The sequence below is a fragment of the Falco biarmicus genome, chromosome 13 (genome assembly GCF_023638135.1).
Source record: "Falco biarmicus isolate bFalBia1 chromosome 13, bFalBia1.pri, whole genome shotgun sequence".
NCBI lineage: Eukaryota > Metazoa > Chordata > Aves > Falconiformes > Falconidae > Falco > Falco biarmicus.
The window spans coordinates 26,295,088-26,312,926 of NC_079300.1; the positions used below are offsets into that span (position 1 = coordinate 26,295,088).

The window sequence follows — 17,839 nt, forward strand, 5'->3', positions numbered from 1 at the left end:
AAGGATCCATGGCATTCCATAAACTTAGGATAGTAATTGCAGTGTTGTCTAGTGCTACAGGAACAGCATAGATTCTGTAGGAGAAAATAAGATCCACATTCAGCGGGATTTCTGTTTTCTTGCCTGTTATTTTTTATGCTTGGATTAGGAATGGTATACAGAAATTCCATTTTACAATCTTGAAAGAGCCATGCTGGTTTATTTGTCTATTGAGGTTTACATGTGTAGGGTATTATCCTGGGATCTGTGAAATCTGTTCTTCAGCTTGCTGGAGCGTTTTGCCTACATTCCCAGAAGGGAATTACAAAGCAGCATCGCGGCCTGTCACAGGGCTCCTCAGGCAGGAACTGTGCTGCACAGAGCACCTCAGCCAGCCACAGCACCCCGAGTTCTACAGTCATCCTTGTCCTAGAGGCTTCCTACTCAACACAACCATCTGTGAGGGAAGTCACTCCTGTTGAGAGTGTAGATTGAGCCTTTTAAGTTTTACATTGGCGCCTAAAGCCACTGATGCGCTGTTTCTCTGTGGTACTTTTGATAATAGTTGTGTAGAACAGGTGGAGGGTTGGATTCACGTGCCCCACAGGAGCCAGAAGCAGTTAGCAGTATGAGAAAAAAGTAGGTTTTTGTCCCGGTGTGGTTGTCGTACGTGGTTGTCTTTGCGCTACTGCCAGAAAGGTGTTCGACCCCTGACTAAATAACACCTGCTCGGCGCCCAGGGCTGCTGTTACCGCCGGCTCTGCACGCCAACGCCGCAGCGCCAGAAGCGGCTGCCAGCCCCCGGGGCTCTCCTTGCACCCGGGGCGGGAGGAGACCCACCCCCCGGCGGCACAGACCTCTGGGCCCGCCTCACGGGGAGCTCCTGCCCGCAGAGCGCGGCCGGACCGGGCGGCGGAGCCCCGCCCTCCCCTCAGCCGTGCCCCGGAGCCTCGCGGGGTCCCCTCAGCCAGGCGATGGAGGCGGCGGAGCCCCCCGGTTCTCTCAGCCCGCCTCAGCGCAGGGAGAGCCCGCCCGCGCGGCGGGACGGACCAAAGCCCCCAAGGCACTGGGGGAGGCCGGAGAGATCCCCCCGCCCCGAGCAGCGGAATGGATGGTCCCGGCAGCGCGCCCCGCCCCGGGAGTGCCGTCATAGTGGCCGCCCGCCAATGGGAGAGCGGCATCCTGCCGCCTGGAGGTGTGACCCCGCCCCCTGCCCCCCCATCGACAGCGCGGGGGCGAGGGAGCCCCGCGCGCCACCGACCCCTCCCGCCCCCGAGACTGTTTGTCCTAGCACGTGCGGCGCGTCACGTGATGGGGCGGGAGCCCGGCCCCACACCGCCTCCAATAGGGAGCGGAAGTTCCGGTATCTATGGTTCGAGGGGGGAAAGAGTGTCCTTCCTTCTCTATGGTCCCCCTGGCACCGCGGGGCCGACGGGAGGCTGGCGGACTATGTACATTTTTCCCTCATTACCTCACAAGCAGGGAGGAGGCTGCCGGGATAGCGGAGGACCTTCCCTCGGCCTCGCTCCAGTCCTCCAGCTCCCCTCACTGCCCGGCGGCCCCGGGCAGCCCGGCTCCCGGCCCGGCTGCGGCGGGTCCTGCCCCCTCTCCCGCCCGCCGGGCCCGCTTCTCTGGGGAGCCTCGCCCAGGCCCATGGCTCCATGAGGCGGGAGAAGGAGGCGGCGGCGGCGGCGGGGCAGCAGCGGCGGCGGCGGCTGGGCTGAGGCGGAGGAGAAGCCGCGTCCGGCCCGGGACGGGTGCAGGAGGTGGGCGAGCCCCGGGGGGGAGGAGGGCAACGGGAGGCGGCGGCGGGAGCCCCGCCCGCCCGCCCCGGCGGTGCGGAGGGGGGCACAGGGGGGGGGGGCTCCGGCTCCCTGGCGCCCCCTGGCGGCCGCGGTTCTGCCCCGCTGTGGGGCGGGGGCTGCGCCCTCGGGGGAGGGGGCGCCGGGATGTCCCCGGGGCCGGCGGGACCCCCGCACACGCCGCCGGAAAGTTTGTGCCCGAGCGCGGCGGGTGTCCCGCGGCGGGGCCCGGCGGTCCGCGGGCGGGGGGCAAGGGGCGGGCCGGGGGGCGGCGGGGCCCGGTCCGGGCGGGAAGGTGCGCGCTGGGGCCCGCGGCGGAGCCGGGGGCTGCCCCGCTCCCTGTGCGCCGCCCCGCTGCCCCGGCCGGGCGGGTTCCGCGGGCTCCGCCGCCCCGGGCTTCCCGCTGCCGGGGCCGGGGCCCTGGGCCGGGCCTCCGCCGGGCCGTCAGGCCGCCTGTGTCAGGGCCTGCTGCCGGCCGCGGGGGGGTCCTGCAGGTCCCTTCTCTGCCCCTACCACGGCTCCGGTTGAAAATGGAGAGTTGTGGGTTCACCTAACTAACTAACTAATTAAATAAATCACTTTCCCCCTGACCGCCTGGCTCTCAGCGATCACTTTAAGCCTACCCTGCTCAGCGGCTTGCTGCGCTACAGTTGGGAACTTTTCATGGGCACTGAAAAGATTACACGTAGACTTTGTGAAAGTTGTGCTTTTCTTTTTCCTGGTTTTGCTGTTTGTTGGAGGTTTTTTTGGTTTTAATTGCAAAGGTAGAGCTCAAAGGAAAAAAGATAATTTTCATGAGGTCTTGTAAATTGTTTCCTTATGGAGATCATCCTTCTAAAACCTGGAGGTGTGGAGTCCCAGCCGGAGTATGTGCTGCAGGTGAACATCTTTTGCGTTGAGGTGAACACCTCTGGAAACGTTTTATACCAGTTCTGGTTCAGTTCGGGATCCTGCGCCTCTTACAATGGCTGATGAAACTTCACGGATAAAGTTTGTGTTGTTTGGGAGTGCAGAGGACACTTTAGGGGAGCTGTCACACTGCGGAGCTCAGTGTGTGTGGCACCCACCGTTCCGGGGATGTGCTGCCAGTTTGGCTGTTGGTTAAGCTGGAAGGATGCTCAGGGGATTAATGCAAGTAGCCTGGTGCTCACAAGAGCCGAGTGTGACTTCCATTTCTCTGTGGTGTTCTCAGTGGCTTAGGTGTCTGTGCTTTTAGCCCCATTTGACAGACAGGGGCCCGTTTTTCCCTCCCGTTGTGTGTTTAGATCTCACGGTGAGGATGGTGTTACACTTACTTAAGTTCCTACTATTGACGTGTGGTCCTTGCGTATCGTCTTCATTCACTTCCGTCTGCATAGGCTTTCCTCCCTGTGTTTGTTCCACTCCTTGGGATACAGGAGCTAGCATTCTCTTCATTGCAAGCAAAGCCCTGGTCTGGTTTTTGGTTTGTGTTTTTTTAATACCGTATCTGTTTCTTGCCATTATCGCTTCGCTCTGCTCACAGTGCGTGCTGCCTTCAGCTCTTCCTCTCCTGCGTATCCTCGCTGTGCGCCCTGCATGTTTATTTACGAGCACTGTTGATATACTTAATCCTGGAAAGTAAATGCAGATTCTAGTTCATGGGGTCTGGAAAATAGTCTGTTGTTTAGAAAATGGTGGTTTCATGCTTGTAGCTTCTCTTTGCGTCTTGCTTAGGCTAGTGCTAAATCAAGGGCAGCACCCCTGGGAGTCCAGCCCTGGTGGTGTCCTTCAGAGTCGTTGTCACTCTTATTTGAGAATGGGGGAGATGCGCTTATGGTTTTTCAGTAGCTTGTTTGCTGTTGGTGCAGACTTTGGCTGAGGGGGGACGGGTGATCCGGAGAAGTAGTTGATGGGGTGTATCTGTAGTCCAAAGTCTTTTTTAATTCTGTTCTTGTACAGTTTCATTCCCTTTATGGGAAGGCTGGTTAGGCGGGTGCGTGTACATGTGTGATGAGCCACCTATTAAAGTGTTCGGTACACCTCACCAATAACTTTAAAATTAGTGTGATTTCATGCATGTTGTGTACACTCTCAATTTACCTGTGAAAACACCCATTCTGCTTGCTGAACTGGCTTTAGTTCTGTACTTAGTTGCATGTGGCAAGGGTTTTCTTCCTCTTTTTGTTGCAAAAGCAAACCTCTCTGACACTTAGCAGAAGCAAGGAAAGGAAGCAGCTGTTGGTTTTTCACCTGTAACTGTTTTGTATTGCTTCCCCCTGCCCCCTCCTTGCCAGGGTTCTGCAGTGCTCCAGGCAGCGAGTTTTGAAGCAGGATGGGAAAAAGACGCTGTGTTCCTCCACTTGAGCCCAAGCTGGCGGCTGGCTGTTGTGGGGTAAAGAAGCCCAAATTGTCTGGGAGTGGAACGCACAGTCATGGGAATCAGGCCACAACTGTACCAGGCTCCAGTTCAGGTCCTCTTCAGAACCACCAGCATACAGATGGGAATAATGGAAGGGAGAACGTATCTGACTTGACTTTGGGCCCAGGAAATTCTCCAATTACTCGAATGAATCCCACTTCAGGAGCTCTGAGCCCACTTACTCGGCCCAATGGAACTGCCAACAGCACCAAGAACCTGGTGGTGACAGCGGAGATGTGCTGCTACTGCTTTGATGTACTCTACTGTCATCTCTATGGTTTCCCTCAGCCACGACTTCCTCGATTTACCAATGACCCCTAGTGAGTAAATCCGTGTTTGGGAGGAAAGCTGAGAAACCAGCACCCAGAGCTGTGGTTTGGCTGGGGAGGGATGAGGGGTTTCCTCTGGGGAATGGGGAAGCCGGTCTAGCAGGGAGGAAGGGGGGCGTTCTGCTGCTTGCTTTGTCTACCAGAAACAAAAAATGATGCGCTGTAAATGCACAGTAGAAGAGTAAAAATATTCTGTTACATTTGTTGGTGGAGATGAATGGAGCTTTGAAGAGCAGCCTTCGAGGGAGAACATGCTTAGCTCTACAGAAAGAGAGCTAGGCAAAATAAGAGGAAGTGTGGTGGTGCTTCAGCTCTCGGTCTGATGTGTTGAGTGAGATGTTGAATACTTTACCACGGGGGTGCACACCTGCTTCATGGTAACGTTCTGTTAAAGTTTGCTCCCTTTCTTGTGAGTAGGTTCCTCTGCAAAAAATCAACTGCGCTGTGCCTCCCATAAAATTGTACTAAAAGAGTGAGTGAAACTGAAATTAGAAGTTTCACAAAACGGTACAATAATGCCATTAATTTGAAGAGATCCTGCTTCTGCTGTGAGGCTCTAACTTGGTGAGGGGACAAGGGGAGGGACTTCCTTCTGCGAAGGAAATGGAAAGGGAATAAAGAAGTTGAAGCAAGTTTCTGGCTTATCCAGAAACACATGCTGAGCTGCTGAGAATTGGACAAGGACACTCACAAGGGTGTTCAGCTGTCAGCGTTAATGGATTTAGTAGGGAGGGGAACCAAAAATTTGCCCATTCTAGAACTGAAAAACTGTGTTGCACAGATACGCTAGTTGGGCGATACTGGGAGAAACGGAGAGTTAACTTTCAAGGACGATACCAAGGTTAAGAAGAAAGGAAATGAGTATGAGAAGAAGTGAGGAGAAGGATTTATGAAGGTGTTTCGCTTTGGTGAGATTTAGCTAATGTTTGTCTGAAGGTTGAATGTGTAGGTGTGGAAATGTTAATGTTGTTAAAATGTTTGGTGGAAGAATTATATGGAAGAGATCAATGACAGATTGACGCTCCTCCAGGGGCCACCTCCAGAACAATAGATAAAATAAAAAGTTGTTGACATCCTTAATGTAAGATAATGAATTTTAAATTGATGTAAAGGAACAATGGCTTAAACAGGTCAAGGACTTCTTTCATGTAATGAATGTCTCCCCACCTTATTGGCTGTCAGTGTAGATGTAGGTTGTGCTTCCATGCAGTTATTATCCGAGCAGGATTATGGATATGTATTCGGAATGCTACCGCAGAGTAAATTGTTTAATATTGCAAATACAAGTGAATGGGGAAATACTGTGGACTAGAATGTAGAATAGTTCCAGGTGCTCCCCAAACTGAAATATTTCTGCTATTGTTTTTCATACCTAAGCTAACTGGGCTCCTTTTAGAAAATGATACAGTAGTCTGCTTATTATTTTGTCACTTGAAATGCAAAGGGATTTTCTTGTTGCTATTCTGTTCTTAAATCAGTAAGAGAGATTATTTTATACAGCTTCATTATTTTGGTGTTAAAGGAGATTCCTAGCTGGATTTTGTTGCTGTTTCTATTGATTAGTTTCAAAAAGGGTATTCTTTCAGGACTATCAGCTGTTTGAATTTTATGCCCAAATTTGAAAAGTTAAAAATCATTCACTGGGCATTTCTGTGCTGATAATTTAAAAGTCTTTTAGATCAGCACTCCAAAGAAAAAAACAGCTCTTCTCTTTTCTCCCCCTGCAGGCAAATGCCTACCTGAATTTTCTTGTGTTTCAGTATTTATGCTGTTGCTTCTAGCAAGTAGTTGCATGTACCCCCAGGGAAGAGCATGGGGGTTGCTCTGTGGTAGAGCCACACCCGGGGATGAGCTGGCACACTTGAGACAGTAACATAATGAACTTCAAGCCAGATATTATAACAGTAAGCAAAGTAACGATACATAAGTAATTTGCATTGTTATCCTTTGTAACATAATTAACGTCAGCGTAAGAGATCTTTGAATGAAACAAAGGTATATTCCAGAAGTCTCTCTGGACAGACAGAAAAGTAGATGGAAGGAATAGAAAGATGCACAGGTTTGTCCCAACCTATTTCTCGGATAACGTATCTTGTAAATTGGCGCTGAACCCTGAGGTGTAGATAGCAGTAGCCATGAACGTCAGGAATCTGCATTAACAGTGTAATAGCATAAAAGTTACACGGTTATGGCTTGAAAACAATTGTAAATTCCAGTTCTCAACTTAAGAAGATACACATACGAACAACAGTCTTGGTGGTAATTATGGAGCTGGTAGATACTTGTGGAGTAAGAGAACCTTACTTATGTGTTAGCAGTGATGTTAACAAATCAGTGTAGAGAAGGTGGCATTGCGAGACACATAGTTATGTTTGAATTAACTTGGTAAAGGAAGAAACTATCCCCTTTGCTATTCAGGTTACTGGAAAAAAATTACAGTTTTGAACCTGTATGACTGCAAATTGTCAATTGGTTACTTCTTCCGCTTTTGTACTTCAGTCTTTGCTTCTTTTAATGCTAGGTATTACAAACTGGTACTACAACTACACCATGCAAGTTTCATGTTGCTGTGCAAGACAATAAGATACTTGCATCATGAAATCTGTACCGTAACAGGTTTTCTCCTAGTACAAGCTAAATTCTGATTTGAACAAACTATGTTTTGCTACTTTAAAATTCCCTTTGTAGTTGCAATTGGAGAAGCTAGTTTGTAGTTGCTGAAATTTCCCTCTCAGCCTAGCAAACCCTCATCAAACACACCTAGGTAGGATGTTGTGGCTGTGGGAGAAATTATTGCCGTAATACGCTAAGGATACATAACTGCAAAGTACTGGTCAGTGCTCTTGGGTGAAAAGGGATAAAAGATTGTTGTGACTTTTCTCAGTACATCTTGGAAATACACTGCTCAAAGGGGGACTATGGAACAACTGACTTATTGTCAGCTGCACCTGCAATTTGCTAAGTGCATTTATTGTTCAGATACAGAAACAATATCTTTTCTGCAGTAAAAAACTTTATAATGGTGACATTTTATATACTTGTACAAAATCATATATTTTTTTTATGCCTCAGTTGTTATGACCACAGTGAAAAATTGTTTAGAATGTGCTTTAAGAGATTTTAAGATATGAAAGCCTTCTGAATGTAATTATCCTGTCCTTTCTGGTAATATCTCTTCTATTATAGCTGCAGAAAGCTGTGTCACAGCTCAGTGGAAACTTTTTTTTTTTAAGGAGAAAGAGGTGAATTGGAAATGTAAACCTGTAATTTGCATCGGAGAAGCAAATTACTTCATTTGTATTCTGTCAGTGATGCTTTTCATTTTCTCCCTTCTCTATTCTGTTTGGTGTGAGTATCATATGGGCTAAATAATGGTTTCAAAACTTTTCTTAGATTTAGCTAAATTTCCACTGAGCCTGTGACAATAATGTTTGTCAGAAATCTCCTTTGCAAGTTTAGTGTCTTTTTTTTTTTATAAGTTTTCTAATGTGTTTTCTTATGCTCTGTTTCTGTTTTCTGTTCCAACATACAGTAGCTAGATGGAAGTGTAGAGGAATGATATCCTGCAAGTGCCTTGAACTATTGTTGGAAAACTAGAACAGTAAATCGTCAGTCTTCATCAAGCAACCATAAGGTGGCTGATGGTTCTGGAAGAATGTTTCAGCTTCCTCTGTGGGCAAAGTACTTCACAATTATCACTTAAAGGCTATTTGCTGTTTTGGGTAGTACTTCTGCCATTGGTCACAGCTGGTAACTAGATCCTGAGTGATGGATTTATGCTGTGATAGTGTTTTTAATTCCATTATTGCTCTGAGGAACATCACTGGGCATTGCTTTATCACTACAATTTAAATTATGTTCTCACTGCTTAGACATGAGAAGCTCTGTTGCCTTTACTGGAGGAGTCACCGTTGCTCCATGCTGGGTTTGTTGTCCAAACAGAATATCTTAGTATTTTTATAAATGTTTGCTGCAAAGATACATTGCTTAAAAGATCTTCAAGAGTTTGAGGAAAGTGAGCGTCTGAGCTCTGTTGTAGAAGCAGTTATTCTGTCTTCATGTTTTAGAACTCCTGTCAATGTTTGTTTAATCTCAGAAAGTTATTTTCTTAACACTGCATGTTTTCTCTCATATTACTTATCTTTTAAAGTTCAATAGAAATCCACAGACTGATGTTTGGAATCGCTGATGACTAACTTTTTCATTTATGCTTGGGTTCAAAGTGACCACATCTTGTATTTAGTACTCTGTAATCTGAAGAAGTAAGATCATTCATCCTGTTTTTATAATTAGATCAGCAGCATCAGTTGCCTTGCAAAATTTTCCAGATGTTCTGTCATTCTTGTAGAGCTGCAGCCACCACTGTCCTTTCTTTACTGTTTCTCTCTACAGCTGTTTGCAGTTTCACTCACTTGAATTTTTTGCATTTAATACTGGTAGTCGTTTTTACCTGTTTACCTCTTCACAGAGCTCTTCCGAATACTGTTGTTCTGAACTTCTTGTTCTTTGAGGCTTACTCATGGCTCCTAGTTTAACAGATTGCAATGAGCCTGCTGAATTTGAGACTCTGCTGTTATGCCTGTAAATTCATGAGAGTAGACAGGAAAATGGAAATACATGTGATGTTTGAGTAGGAACAATACAGTGATTTAGAAATATGTTCAACAGGAGAGAATATGTGTAAATATAAATCAAATGTAAGGTAAGCAAAAGATGTGAACATAAACTGTTTGAGCACTAGGGACAGATCCGGAAGTCGGATCCCCACAAGTCAGATCCCCATGGAAATAGCAGGGAAACAAAACCTAGGCTTGCTTTTTATCCCTTTAAAAAAATATAAAAGCTTTTATCGCAAACCTGAATTATAGATGATTTGCAGAATGCTTGGGGATCTTTCATGTTCAATGGTACTATAAATAAGTAATCTTTTTTGCTTTGCTTATATTAATTTCTATATGGGTTGTTGCATAAACTAGTGGATGCTGCTAGGCGAGGCCGTTGCTCACAGAAGTGATCCGTGGGGTCAAGTAACCGTAACAGTCATTAGAAGACAGCCAGGAAGGTGTTGGTGGAGGGCTTACAGAGTGCTGGTGGAGAGAAAGGAGTAAGCTGAAAGGGTGGGGGAAATGTTGGGGGTTGTATTTGGGGGGGTGTGGGTGCAGGGTGTGAAAGCGTGCGTATTGGGGTTTCTTAGAGGGAGAGAAAGCAAGTGCACAGATATGTGCCTTTTTAAACCTTGTTAGTCTCCCCTTTAGCAACCAAATATCTCTAGAGGCTGGAGTGTTTATCTTTTTTGCCTTTTCAGTCCACTCTTTGTGACGTGGAAGACGGGGCGAGACAAGCGGCTTCGTGGCTGCATTGGGACCTTTTCAGCCATGAATCTTCACTCAGGACTCAGGGAATACACATTAACCAGGTAATTACGTTGAAAATGAAGTAAATCTGAAATTAATTTGCTGAAGATCTATAAGGATTCAAGGTTAAGATGTTGGATCAACATGGTTACATTTAATATGCTTCACAATGAAAGAAACCTGAAAAATGTAAGATAGCTAGAGTGAGGTAACGTATCAGGATTTAGTGGAACATCTTAGCAACCAGTGAATTTTGGTTGACATTTTAAAGCTAACATCAAATCTAGCTTGCATACTAACAGTTTTGACATCTTGTGTAGCACATAACCTCCCTCCAGATGCAGTAAGTGGAGGACAGCATCAGGAAGCTTGCACTAGTATTTGCATATTACAGTTCATTAGATTAGGAAGAGATGCAAATCACTTTCTCTGCAGTAGCAAAGGGAAACATGCTTCACAGAGGCATAATCAAAAAGGGAATAATTGAGCATCAGACACTTTAATTTGGTGCTTGTTTTAGGCAATATATCTTCTCCTTCCTTCAGTGCACTTAAGGACAGCCGATTTCCCCCCCTGACCCGCGAGGAGCTGCCCAAACTCTTCTGCTCTGTCTCCCTCCTCACTAACTTTGAGGATGCCAGTGACTACCTGGACTGGGAGGTGAGAACAGGTGCATTTGGAACTCTGCATCACTCTCTCGTTCCGTTCGGGTTCGGGTTAGTACATGGTGATGTGTCTCCTTCATTATAGGGGTGTACGGGGATAGAAGAAACTGGGACTAGAAGAAATGGGGCTGGAAAACTAGAAGGGAGGAAGAGGACGGGCTATCAGTATGCTTTTGGTTGGGAGGGGATCTGAATGGGAATAAAAAAAGACATTGAAGTGTTTTATGGATTTGGCCCAATGGACTTAAAACCCTGGGAAGTATTTTGATACTGTGAACAGAAACCAGGAATAAAAAGTAGTTGAGACCAAAGGTATTAATCTTTCCTTAGGACCTTGTATGTGGAAGTGTATTTAGTTCAAGAAGGATTAAGTAGACTTTTGTGCATGGGCTATTTTAGGCGTAACTCTTGTTGTAGAGTTATGTAGAGATGTTGTCTGTCTTGCCCAATGTAAGAGATGGAAAACTGTCAGACTTCTGACAAACTTCAGGAGAAGTGGTGGGGAGACTGGTTAGGCTCTTCTGGGAAAGGTGGCAGAGGTCCTTCATGCTGCCGAGAGAGCAACTCGTGAGGCCTGCCTGGCAAGGACAGGGAGTGGGGAAGAGAATGGCCTTATCCAGGCAAAAGCCAAACTGGCCAGAGAGAGAGAGAGAGATACAGTGTTGTGGGAATGACGACTCTGTCGCAGGCTCAGTGCCAGCAAACACCTCTTATTTGGCTATTCATTTCCATCTATAGGTTGGGATCCATGGGATCAGAATAGAGTTCATCAATGAGAAAGGTGTCAAACGCACAGCCACGTATTTACCTGAGGTTGCTAAGGAACAAGGTGGGTTTGAGATGGCAGCTAAACATGTCAACACGTGGTGTCACAGGACTGGGTAACATAAATCTGTGGATTTTGGGTTTGGATTGCAATGCTATCCTCATAGTAGTGCCATGGAGCCACCAGGCTTAATCTGGATAAATGACACCTGATACAGCTGCTGCTGGGTTTTCATCTGGCCTTTTTCTCATCCCACATCTGTGCACAGCTGTATCTTAGCGTAAAAATGTTTTAGGGCTTAAGAAATAGAGGATCTCAAAGTATGGATCTTCCAGCTTCATTCAGCATTGCATCTTTCCTCTTCTATGTTTCTCCCACCAACTAGGATAACTGCAGGCTGCACAGCACCAACAGGAGAGTCCCTTTCCTCCTCATTCTTGCTAAAGTAGCGTCCTCCAGATGAGGGCAGGAAACAGGGCCCCTCTGGAGTACACTTACCACTCAAATATAGTAGCGGTCACCATGGTAACTGCTCAAAATATTGCCTCCTTTCCTCCACCTAGCAGAGTGGAGTGGTCGCATCCTCCTGGCTCTGGGGCAAAAGACTAAGGTAGGAATTTTAACTCTGATCTCTCACATAGCAGTGCACTGTGCTATCGCTAGAGCATCAGGTTGATCCCAGTTTGTCTATGTCAAGAGCTAAGTATTATTTTAAGACTTAGGGAGCTAAACTTGAGTGGCACGTGATAGAACAGTTTGGGGTCCCTGCAACAGAAGCAAGGCACAGACCTTTATAAGGAAAGAGATCATCTAGAAAACGGAATTACTGTTTTATAGACCAGTTCCAATATGAGATAAAAGGGGTTGGCATGTGCAGATAGTGTGCATGCATAAGACCGTGTGTGTCCAGTTCAACGCTGGTATTTCTAAAGCTCAAAGCTTCCTGTTTAGTGGTTTGCTTTTCTAGAGGCCTTTTAATGCATCTCTTACGTTTTTGAAACACCATTTTTATATAGAAAAATTTCCCTTGCTTCTGTTTTTCAATAGACTGGGATCAGATCCAGACCATAGACTCCTTACTCAGGAAAGGTGGCTTTAAGGCTCCGATTACCAATGATTTTAGGAAAACGATTAAACTCACCAGGTAAGTCAATATATTTGTCATCTTTTAATTTTACTTTATAGTGTTGTGTAGGTAATTTGAAGTATTTGTGCTAGATGTAAGTCTTTGTGACTCTTGCAGATGAGAGATGTAGTCTGAAAGACAAAATCATAAACACCACCTGTTAGGCATATAGCATACATGAAATGAAGCACAGTGTGTTTGGTCCACGCAGGACCGAAGTTAGTATTTTCTAAGAGAAGTGCCACTGGCTTTAATGCAGTCTTCCACATGAAAAATCAAAGGAAGCAGAAACTTTGAAAGTTGTAAAGATACAGAAAAATCCCCTTTTTAATGGACTTCCTTTTCTCAGTGTGCTTATCTGTGGACGGTGTAGCAATTAGGAGGTGACAGCTGTCTTAAAACCAAACCACACTCACATTTGGCTGGTTTTCAGAATTTGCTTGCTTTTCTATACCCTCAGCTGTCCTATTGGTTTCAGCTCCCTTTGTATTAGTAAAAATTGGGACATTCTGATTTTGTATAGAAACACTAATTTATCAGGTCGTTCCTTACCTCTGGAGAAATGAGGTGGGTTGTGCAGAGGTGGTGTTTTTTTAACAGAAGAGGACAGGATGAAGGCTTTCATTAAATGATCATTTTAATGAAAAAAACCTCATGTAACATGGACTTAGTGCAGTTCGCAATACTTTTCAGTTATCTGTTGTTTAGCATGCTTTAGAAGCACCTGGAGATCCCTGGTCTCTCAGAAGGGACTTCATGTTTTGCGAATTCTGATTGTACAACACGGACTTTATCATGTATATGCTATAATAAACCTTCCTTTACCGAGCTCTCCATCATTTTCTTTCGCTAGTCTTTGAAATGTGAAGATAACCACAGAAGTAAATTATGGTGAAATACTGGTTATTTAGTCTCTGAAACAGAGTCTTCTTCCAGCTAACTTTTCACGCCCTTTTTTTTCTCCCCGCAGCAAGTGGATAAAAAGGATACAAACTGATCATTTATTTCTTGCACGCTACTTCAGGAGTCCCCTTAATTATGATCACCTTGAACAGGGCTCAACCTCTGGGACACTGATGCTAAGTTATTCAGACAGTATCAAACCAAGTAGTTTATGAAGTTAGTGGGTTCCTGTTGGTCGTTACTGGCTGTGAGCTAAAAGATGATCTGGGATGAACGTTTTAATGACTAGTGTCCGTTGATATTGTATAGTCTGTTTATGTTACTTTTTTCTTACGCTATTCCTGTAGGTACCGCAGTGAGAAGGTGACAATCAGTTATGCAGAATACATGGCTTCCCGTCAGCATTGTTTCCAGAATGGCACTCTTCATGCCCCCCCCCTCTACAATCATTACTCCTGACACACGGCTGCATGACCAGTCCCACTCCCCAGTTGCTGCCAACGGCTACGACATCATTGGGGCAGATGCCTCCTCTTCCTGGTCCAGTTACTTCTATTACTGCACCATTTTATGATGCTAGCTTCCGTTGCCAAGTCTGCCTTCCAGCTGACCTGGGGGGAGGATGAGAGCATGACAGAACTTCAGGGGCCCAAGCCTTATCTCAGCCTTCCCTCTGAACGGGGGTTCAGTTGGATTGGGGCTCCATGCCTACGAACTGTCACGAGGTGCAGAAGACCTCTAGGAGTGAAAGTGCCACTTTGGACTGATCCGTTCTTGTGTGTTACCAACACTCTGGAAACTTGAGTTGTTTGTTATGGAAGCCCCCCAGATCAAGTAGGAGCATTCCCCTGGCAGCCTGGGCAACGGAGTCCAACAAAACATTTTTTAGGTTCTTTTTAATTTTTTTTAACCTCTGGTATCTGTTGTGTACCGAGAGCTGATTGCAATCCCCACACATCACAGGCGGACATTATGATACTGGGGAGGGTTGAACATCTGGATAGCACCCGATCCTCACAGACAGAAAACACTTAAAGATGTGGAAAAAAACCATTGGATGGTATTGCGGATGAATCCATTATTTAAGTAAACCCTAGAAGGCTTTAATTATCAGATTCCACTGTAGGTTGGATTATCTAGAAATCCTCTTCGTTTACAGTTTTCTGGGTTTTTAGACCGTGCTTTGTAATGTAGCCTGCTATGAAATAGAATGCTGTTATGCCTGTAAGAGAGCAACATGGCACATGCTGTGTGTATGTGGAGGACAAGGTACTTCAGTGTCCTTGGGCAGTCTTCTCTGTTTTGTGTCCAAATGTTAGTCATGGAGCCTGATTGGATTAGGGATGGGGAGGGATTTGCAGGGCATTGACTGTAGTCATACAAGTGAGACTAGTGACTGAAATTTGTTTAACTTAAGCTAACAGTCTCGGGGACCTTCCTTTTGATAGGACAGCCACTTTCTCTGGTGTGACTACCGATCTTGAGAACTGTTGAGTATTCCAGTTTATAGCAGGCCTATGGAATAGAGCTGAGTAGTTTCACTGGTAAGTTATTCTCTTAATAGTTTAGTCATTACCACATCAAGGCAATGAGGGGGGAAACCTGTATTACCCAGACGGTGTGAAACTGATGCATTCTGTATTTCTTCTCCCATCACTGACGATGACAAGAAGTGCTGTCTTCTAAGAGGAAGTTATCCAGTTGTTATTCTGCAGCATTGTTGAGGGATGTCATGAACTAAATTATGACACTCGGTGAGGTCGCTGGACTTCAAAATGATGCAGTTCTGTGGGGGTTCTTGTTTTGTTTTCCAAGTTGCTGCAGGATCAGTAATGATCGGGAAATAAAATACAGGTGCATAGCAGAGTAATGGCTATGTGGTTGCATATTATCTTGCTTGCTTGTGTGTGGTAATGATGGCTTTTAAAATTGGCTGGTGTTTCAAGCCTGAAATTCTCTCCTGGCATGGCAGGGAATAGGGCTGCTAGGAAGCTCAGAACTGCATGCTGCTGCTCCTTCTGGGCCTAGAGAAGCAAACAGAACTGTGCAGTTTTGTTTCGTGTTGGTGTAACGTTCTCCTGCTGGAGGAGAGAGACGTGAGGGAAAGAAGGGGGTCCTGTTCTGGATAATGGTGCAATATTGACCCAGCTTTCCTCCTGCACTGGGTCGTTCTTATAAATGGCCACTTTTCCCTTGTGATGTTGTTGAAAAGCAATTGAAGACTAAGGGATTGTTTCATGATTTCCTGCTGCTGAGAATAAATCAGTCTTGTTACAAACTCGAGTGGTTTGTAATTACTCTCCCAGGTGCCGTGTAGTGATGGGGGAGGGTGGGGTCAGCTCTGGACATACCATTCACCTTCCAGCTGTCAAACAGTATGATACATAGGGCTACACTCATTACTGTTCCAAGTGTTCTATGTTAGAATTTAATTTCTAAAAGGTTTAAAAAAAGCAAAAAAATGGTGCTAAAACTTCACCCCTGAGCACGCTCAGTGAGACTGGTCATGCAGGCATATAGTGCCAGGCTTTTCAACAATACTGTTTCTTTTTGAAATGTTTGCCCTGTTCTGTGTCTTCAACAGTGTATAGTGTTTTCCTGATTTCGTTTTCTTTGAATACGGGATGGCTAAGGGGTGGGGTGGGGAGGGTTAGCTGTCATTTTTAAAGAACAGAATTTTAGGATTGAGTGACTTGGTTGGCTTAAGCCTGAAGTGGGCTAGATGGTTTGGGACTGGGGAAGCCTTATCCTCTCCTATTTCCATCTCCCCACTCAGTCTGTTTAAAAAAAAAAACAACAAAAAAACAAAAAAAAAAACCAAACAGAAATGCCTCTAATTATGTACTGTGTTCTTGTCTTGTTGCAGTGAGAAGAGAAGCTAGCAAATCAGAAACACTGGTCTGCTGCCTAAGAAACAGGCCCTCTCAGCTTTAGTCCCATAAGGGCCCAGCTATAAAATCAAGTTGAAGTGTGTCAATAGTTAAGTTAGCTCAGAATACTGTATGACAAGGACAGGTGGTCTCAGGAAATAATCCCATTTCTAGATCATTACACGGCAGCTATGCGTAAGGATGAAAGAGGTGAACTGTGAGTTGCCTCGAGATGGAGGCAACCAAAATCAATTGATGGAAGAATTTCTCTGTGGTGACCTGGCTGGGACAGCAGGTTAGAACTACCACTTTCCAAAGCAAGTGGTACCTGGTTTGATCTGGATTTAACTCATCCTTAGAAGCAAGTGCCTTTTGGTCTAGAAGGGCTTATTCTCATGACAACCACAACTGAGAAATACTCTCACTGCAGTTATGAATTGTCTTTGTTTTACAGTAACTACAGGAGAATGTCTTTGATCACTGGAGTCTGTCAGTGTTGGAATGTTTCCACTGTGAGGTTCTTAATTTTTATTATTTTTTTTTTCATAATGTTCAACAGTCAATCTCAACTGAGGCCATTTCAGTTTGGGAACATTTTATGATCAAAATATCACATATCTACAATTTATCAAACAAAAAAACAACCTCTGTACGAAAATCTAAGAGTTCATTTTAACCTTTGCACAGAATAATTTGTTTTCATAGTACATAACAAACATCTGCAATCTTCACTGACTTAGTGCTCTTTTCTGTTTGTATTCTGGAAACTACATGTTGTTTTGTTGGTTGTTTTTTTTTTTTTGGTTAATTTATTTCCTTAAAGCAGGAGACCTCTTTTGACCTTCAGTGCAGAGATGTCAGACCAATTCTTTGTATTACACTTGGTTGCCTCCTACCTATATAATAACTTCTGAGTGTACATAATTGAACTCTATCCTCTAATGAAGTATTGTAGAGAATAAATCATAATGGATAAAGATTATTTGTACTGTCCTCTTTATATGGTCTCTTACAGCCTTTATGGGGGATGAGGTGAAATCTTTCTCATCTGGAAACAATACGCTATGTGTATAAATACCAAACCTATTAAATTATATTCAATGTTCAGAACCACGGAGGTTGCCAGAATGGGATGACAGCAGTCTGGAAGCACAGGAATAGTTCAAGATAGGCTTACTAGGAGAAAGTGAGGAAAAATAGTGGGAAATCTAAAAACAAAGATTAAATTTGTTTCATTTATTAATGGCATAGCAACAAAGTGCCTTTGTATCCTGGAATAATGTTTACTTGACAAGAACTGTTAGTTGTCATGATGGTAAAATACATGAAGCACATATATACAGAATTTGGTATCGTACTGAAAATCCTGAATTTGTAAATCTGGCTTAAACTACCAAAATTGTTCTGTGTGTTTTTGTCTGTTAAAATGAACTAATGAAAACATATTATCTGTACTTCACAGGTTAGAGTCTTCGGGTGATCTAAAAGCTTTATTTGAGGAAAAAGAAACACCCATCTTCCTAGATTCTTTTTAAAGAATATTTCAATGTTTCCTTTGGGACAGGATCAATTGGTTTGTGTAGTAGTTTTGATATAAATACCTCACGCTTAAATGTTTTTTTTTCCATACGCATTCAGGTTATTGCTTATTTTTTACCTATGACA

The 17,839-nt window shown here is 44.8% G+C and overlaps 1 protein-coding gene across 4 annotated transcripts; it reads left to right on the top strand.

Annotated features, from left to right (window-relative positions):
• Positions 1-1,414: 1,414 nt before the first annotated feature.
• Positions 1,415-17,153, top strand: AMMECR1L (AMMECR1 like). 4 transcript variants are annotated; one of them, XR_008825101.1, is made up of 8 exons: positions 1,415-1,745; positions 4,037-4,481; positions 9,796-9,906; positions 10,390-10,504; positions 11,248-11,338; positions 12,323-12,419; positions 13,652-14,848; positions 16,171-17,153. XR_008825101.1 is itself a non-coding variant. In XM_056358074.1 (7 exons), the coding sequence occupies exons 2-7, from the start codon at positions 4,075-4,077 to the stop codon at positions 13,761-13,763; spliced, it is 933 nt and encodes a 310-aa protein (XP_056214049.1). In that variant the 5' UTR covers positions 1,415-1,745; positions 4,037-4,074; the 3' UTR covers positions 13,764-17,153. The 4 variants fall into 4 exon arrangements, 2 of the variants coding, with proteins under 2 accessions (XP_056214049.1, XP_056214050.1); XR_008825102.1 differs by lacking the exon at positions 16,171-17,153 and having other exon boundaries at positions 11,248-11,885; positions 13,652-13,692; XM_056358074.1 differs by having other exon boundaries at positions 13,652-17,153.
• The last annotated feature ends 686 nt before the right edge of the window (positions 17,154-17,839 follow it).